General features: G+C 56.3%; 1 protein-coding gene across 1 annotated transcript in view; it reads left to right on the forward strand.

Moving 5' to 3' along the window:
* LOC127578013 (mucin-6-like) overlaps positions 1-6,078 on the forward strand; it is a 121,571-nt gene extending 115,493 nt beyond the window's left edge. Inside the window, exons 24-27 of the mRNA XM_052029719.1 lie at positions 2,705-2,845; positions 5,362-5,424; positions 5,757-5,892; positions 6,015-6,078. Coding sequence (XP_051885679.1) covers positions 2,705-2,845; positions 5,362-5,424; positions 5,757-5,892; positions 6,015-6,078 — 404 coding nt within the window. The remainder of the gene's footprint in view (positions 1-2,704; positions 2,846-5,361; positions 5,425-5,756; positions 5,893-6,014) is intronic.
* Positions 6,079-6,743: the final 665 nt, after the last annotated feature.

Raw genomic sequence — 6,743 nt, forward strand, 5'->3', positions numbered from 1 at the left:
GTCGATAGGGTTGTTAATAAGGCGTATGGAGTGTTGGCCTTCATTAGTCAGGGGATTGAGTTCAAGAGCCGCGAGGTAATGCTGCAGCTCTATAGAACTCTGGTTAGACCACACTTGGAGTATTGTGTTCAGTTCTGGTCGCCTCATTATAGGAAGGATGTGGAAGCTTTAGAGGATGTGCAGAGGAGATTTACCAGGATGCTGCCTGGATTGGAGAGCATGTCTTATGAGGAAAGGTTGAGTGAGTAGGGCTTTTCTCTTTGGAGAGGAGGAGGATGATAGGTGACTTGATAGAGGTGTACAAGATGATAAGAGGCAGAGATCGAGTGGACAGTCAGAGACTTTTTCCCAGGGTGACAATGAGGGGACATAATTTTAAGGTGATTAGAGGAGGGTATAAGGGGGATTTCAGAGGTAAGTCTTTTACACAGAGAGTGGTGGGTGCGTGGAACACACTGCCGGCAGAGGTTGTGGGGGCAGATACATTAGGGACATTTAAGAGATCCTTAGATGGACACATGAATGATAGAAAAATGGAGGGCTATGTGGGAGGGAAGGGTTAGATAGATATTAGAGCAGGATAAAATGTTGGCACAACATCGTGTGCCAAAGGACCTGTACTGTGCTGTAATATTCCATGTTCACTGAGAACAGGAGTTGGGATGTTATGTTGAAGTTGTACAAAACGTTGGTGAGGCCAAATTTAGAGCATTGTGTGTAGTTCTGGTCACCTACCTACAGGAAAGATATACGTAAGCTTGAAAAAGTGCCAAGAAAATTTACAGGGATGTTGCCAGGATTTGAGGACCTGAGTTACAAGGAAAGGTTGAATAGGTTGGAACTTTATTTCCTGGACAGCAGGAGAATCAGATAAGATATCTTCTTTAGTCACATGTACATTGAAACACACAGTGATATACATCATTTTGCATAGAGTGTTCTGGGGGCAGCCCGCAAGTGTCGCCACGCTTCCGGCACCAATGTAGCACGCCCACAACTTCCTAATCTGTACATCTTTGAAATGTGGGAGGAAACCGGAGCACCCGGAGGAAACCCATGCAGACACGGGGAGAACATACAAACTCCTTACAGACATCGGCCAGAATTGAACCCGGGTCATTGGAGCTGTAATAGCATCACACTAACCACTACACTACCGTGCCTGCCTTACTAAAGTATACAAAATGATGAGGGGTATAGATTGGGTGAATGCATGCAAGCTTTTTCCCCTCAGGTTGGGCGAGACTAGAACTAGAGGACAGAGGTTTAGGCTGAAAGGTGAAATATTTAAGGGAAACCTGAGGGGGAACTACTTCACTCAGAGGGCGGTGCGAGTGTGGAACGAGCTGCCGGCGGAAGTGGTGGATGCGGGTTCAATTGTAACATTTAAGAGAGGTTTGGATGGGTACATGGATGGGAGGGGTTTGGAGGGATATGGTCCAGGTGTGGGTATATGGGACCAGGCAGAAGACCTGGTCGCCATGGACTAGGTGGGCTGAAGGGCCTGTCTCTGTGCAGCAGTGCCATGTGACTTGCCCCCTGCCTGTCTGCTGCTTTTTGTCTGAAGTTGAGGTTCTGGCTCTTGCAGGAGAGAGGGAAACATGGTCAGTGGGTCGGTGGGGATGGGATGGGGTGAGGTGACATGGTCCTCACAGCAGAGTGGCTGGTCTCCTGTGGGAGTTGGGATGGGACGGGAGTGTATTTGGTGGCAATTCTTCCACTTTTCTCGGTGCTGCAGAGGATGAGAACTTTCCCTCAGGATCTCATCCACTGGAGCCCGTTGTTCGGTGAAGGTAAAAGTGCATTGCATCGTGAGGGGCTGCCGGGCCATTGTGGGATACGTGGGATGGAGGTGTCTTCATTGACCAAAGAGGCTGTGAGGTCACTAAAGCTCTTCCCTTGGAGCTTGCCGCTTGGTGCTGACCGCCTGCAGCCTCCTCGCTCCAACCTGACCGAGCCGCACGCTGAGAGGGTGGGGGCAGAGGACACCTCCCCCCACCCCCCCAGTGGCACCACACCCACTGGTACCTCCCGAGCGCCACCTGGGGAAGGGCAGCCTTGCCTCTTTCATGGTCGGACATTACATCCCCGGCCAATGTGATCACTCAGTGACCTCCAGCATAATCTGTGGCCTCAGGGTCTCCGACTTCTGAAGGTGTGTTGTGGCTGCAGCCAGCATGAGCACTCCAGGGTCTTGAGGCACCGGCATCAGTGGTTGGTGCTGCAGAGGTGGGGTTGGTGCTGCAGGGATGCAGTTGATGCTGCAGGGAGGGGTGCAGTTGACGCTGCAGGGATGCAGTTGATGCTTCAGGGAGGGGTGCAGTTGACACTGCAAGGGTGCGGTTGGCGCTGCAGGGGAGGGCTTGGCGCTGCAGGGGTGCGGTTGGCACTGCAGGGGTGGGCTTGGCACTGCAGGGGTGGGCTTAGCACTGCAGGGGTGCGGTTGGTGCTGCAGGGGTGCGGTTGGCACTGCCTGATCCTGAGGTTATTGTAATCACAACCATTCTCCGCCCCCTTCACCGATCCGAGGGGTGCCGGCCAAGGGTACGTTGGCCACCCGAAACCTTCCGCAGCACCACTGGATACCTGGCTGCCGAGAGTGGAGCTGAGGGCCGTACTGTCAGGCGGCTGGGCAGGGTCAGGTACACTGATGCCTTGCTGTGAGTCTGGAGCGGTACGTCTGATGCACGTTACCTTCTTTCAGCCGTGTACTGCGACTACTACAACACCCACCCAGCGAGGAGCAACAACTCAGAGCTGGCCGAGGCTGGGGGGCATCCGAGCCATTACCAGCCGTGCTTGTGCCCTGACAGCCTGTGGGCCTTCCCGAACAACAACATGGAAGGTAAGATGCTCGACCAGACAACCGGGTCTGGCGCAGGGCTGGCAATCACCAGTTTATCGCCTGCGTTGATCCAGTGATCACAGTCTCTGGGCCAGTGCTCATTCCAACCCCGAACCAAGGCAATGGCAAGGCGCAAGGTGCTGAAGAGACGGGCGGAGCCTGTGAACTCCGTGGAGCGGAGATATTTCTTTTGAAGCATTTCTGTGTTTACATCAGTGTCAGGTTCTGGATGATGTGATTTATCAACTTAAGTCCACACAACGGTCCCTCACACATCAACCATCTCATTCCTGAGTTGATCATTTGGGGCCTAAAAGGCAACAAAGAACGGGGCGATCGTGCAGAGCATGTAACCTTGTCAAAATCTTCTCCAGTTATTCCCCAGTGTCTGCATTCACTCCTCCTTTTCAGCTCATTTTACTTTCACTCAAGCAGTGGAACGTTTGGCGATTTAAAACCCATTTTACGGCAGGAACCGTGGAGCCGGGGCTGGGCAGGTGACACCAGGCCCGGGTCACAAGTCTGAAGGTGACTGAGGCCCGGCCACTGAACTCGCTGATCGCGGTGAGGTTTGAGAGAGGAGAGGATGTCCCTGCAGGATCTGGGCCACCTCCCGTGTGACCTGCTGTTAAAGGGTTGGGGGGGAATAATGAGGAAGCAGATGTAGAGGGTTCAGAGGACTGTAGGCAAGAGTGCTGAATTCTTGGTGTGCTGACTTGCTTGTTCGCAGGTCTGAGAGTTTCTGATATCACACAGACGAGGGTCGTTTTCTCTGGGGCGGCAGAGGCTGAGGGGAGACCTGATAGAAGTTTATAAGATTACAAGAGGCATAGATAGAGTAGACAGGCAGTATCTTTTTTCCCCAGGGTCGAAATGTCTGATACCAGAGGGCATGCATTTAAGGTGAGAGGGGGTATGTTTTATTAGTCACTTGTACATCAAAACACACAGTGAAATGCACCTTTTGCATAGAGTGTTCTGGGGGCAGCCCGCAAGTGTCACCACGCTTCCGGCGCCAACATAGCCCGCCCACAACTTCCTAAACCGTACGTCTTTGGAATGTGGGAGCAAACCGGAGCACCCGGAGGAAACCCACTCAGACACGGGGAGAACGTACAAACTCCTTACAGACAACGGCCAGAACTGAACCTGGGTTGCTGGCACTGTAATAGCGTTATGCTGACCGCTACACTACCGTGCTTGCCCGAAGTTCAAAGGAGATGTGTGGGGCAAGATTGGTGGGTGCCTGGAATGGGCTGCCAAGGGGAGGCATTTAAGAGCCTCTTGAATAGGCACATAATGTGCAGAGAATGGAGAGAGATGCAACACCGGTCCACTCACCCGCTCCCTCCCCACCATCTAGGGACTCAAACATCCCTTCCAGGTGAGGCTGTGATTCACTCGCACTTCTTCCAGATCAGTGAACTGCATTCGGTCTTCACCCCGTGGCCTCCTCTGCACTGGAGAAACCAATCGCAGATCGGGGTGATGGCCTTGTGGAGCACCAGTGCCCGGTCCGCAGGAGTGACCCTGAGCTCCCTGTCACATGCCACGTTAACCCTCCATCCCGCTCCCCCTCCAACCTCTTCCTCTGCAGCCTCCCCCGGCGGAATAGTGAGGCTCAACGTAAACTGCGGGTAACGACCATCTTACCTTCTGCCCGGGGCACTCTGCTGCCTCCTGGAACAAACGCGGATTCTCCACCTTCGGGTGGACTGCCCTCTTGTTGTTTCCCATCGCCCTGCCTTTCCTGTCCCTGTTTCCTTCATGTCCCTCCCCTGACGGTCACCTCTCATTGGTACTGGTGTTGGTGTATTGTTGTCACTCGTACCGAGGTCCAGTGAAAAACTTGTCTTGCAAACCGATCGTACAGGTCAATTCATTACACAGTGCAGTTACATTGAGTCAGTACAGAGTGCATTGAGGTAGTACAGGTAAAAACAATAACAGTACAGAGTAAAGTGTCACAGCTACAGAGAAAGTGCAGTGCAATAAGGTGCAAGGTCACAACAAGGTAGATCGTGAGGTCAGAGTCCATCTCATCGTATAAGGGAACCGTTCAATAGTCTCATCACCGTGGGATAGAAGCTGTCCTTGAGCCTGGTGGTATGTGCCCTCAGGCTCCTGTATCTTCTGCCTGAAGGGAGAGGGGAGAAGAGAAATTCGTCACCTGGTCTGCCTGCACCTACCTCCGTATCGACTTCCGTCGGGCTCCTCAACTCCTTCCCCCAGCCACGCTTTGGAGACTGTCACCTCCCCCTCCCCACTCCTCCCCCAGTTCTGAGGGAAGGGCCCTGACCCAAGACAGGACTCTCCGCAGATGCTGCCTGACTGCCTGGGTCCTTCCTGCATTGTTGCTTCTGCTTCAGTTGTTCAGGATTCAGCGGAGAGGAGAGATGTCAGTGAACGGCGCCGGCACAGGGAAGAGCTGGTGCCCTGGCGCATCCTCTGTTACGTTCTGATGTTAAGTCAGTACAGCGGGTGTTCACGTCTGCCCTGAATCCTTGTCTCGGCAGGTTGCTACAGGTGCGCTGTGAGTGAATACTACGATCCCAGCGTGAAGTTGTGTGTTTCCTGTGGTAAGTCGGCAAAACCAGCCTGGAAAACCTCCGGGCAGACTGAGGGGCAGGAAACAGCCCCCTACCCCACCCCACCCCCACCCCACCACCACCCACACCTCACACCCAACTCCAGCCCACCCAACACCCTCACCCCACCTCACCCAACCTCACCCCCCACCCCCACCCCACACCCACCCCAACCCACCTCCCCACCCCCACCACAAATCCCCCACCCCACACCCACAACCCCACCCCCACTCCACCCCATCTACCCCAACCCCACACACACCCCCAGCCTACCTCAAATACCCTCACCCCCACCCTAACCACACACCCACCCCCCCGGGCAGATTCTCCTCCCAGTGCCTCCCCGAGCCGGGATGAGTTGCGGGGGGAGCAGCAGGGACACAGCTTCCCATCGGCTCTGCCGCTGCCTCGGGGCGACCTGGGCCGGGCCATTGGTTGCCCGGGAGACCACCCCCGTGGGTGTCCCCCACCATCTCCCATCCCCCTCCCCACCCCCCCCCCCCAACCGTCCCATCACCACCGTCCGGAGCCGGGCAGGGCCGATCCGTGCCCGGGGTCCCGTCCGTATGGGGCCACCCCAGGGTCGTGCACGGACCCTCCCCTCTCCCCCCCTCCCCGGGGGGACGGGAGCTCCGGGAAACCTGAGGCCGTGCCCACCGGCAGGGAGAGAGGGGAGAATGTCCAGAGGGGTTCAGGGCCAGTGGGGCAAGTGGGGGATCCGCTCCGTCTTGGTGAAATTCCCCGGGTGCACGCAGCCCTGTCGTCCCTGAGTGCACACGGCCCCATCGTCCCCCAGTGGTGCACGCAGCCCTGTCGTCCCTGAGTGCACACGGCCCCATCGTCCCCCAGTGGTGCACGCAGCCCTGTCGTCCCTGAGTGCACACGGCCCCATCGTCCCCCAGTGGTGCACGCAGCCCTGTCGCCCCTGAGTGCACACGGCCCCATCGTCCCCCAGTGGTGCACGCAGCCCTGTTGATCCCCGGGTGCACACGGCCCGAGTGTCCCCGGTGCACATGGCCCCATCGTACCCTGGGCGCGCGGGGATAACGGGAAGGAAGACGACTTCTGCTCTGAGATGTATCTGTCCCCTGGGGTTGATGAGGCTCCAGGTGGTTCGTGTGTTGCTGTGATCACCCCCTGCCTGTCCACACTGCACCAGCGTCAGGGAGAAGGGAGGACGGGGGTCACCTGCACACCCAGCGCGTGGCCCGGTGAGGTTACCGGCTGCCGATGCCGGCCGGGCTGCCAGTTGCTGGGGACAGCTGTTAAAGTAAAGGCTGGTGCCACAGTCAGGCTCCCTGGTGCTGCCA

Source organism: Pristis pectinata, chromosome 14, assembly GCF_009764475.1.
Source record: "Pristis pectinata isolate sPriPec2 chromosome 14, sPriPec2.1.pri, whole genome shotgun sequence".
Classification (NCBI taxonomy): Eukaryota; Metazoa; Chordata; class Chondrichthyes; order Rhinopristiformes; family Pristidae; genus Pristis; species Pristis pectinata.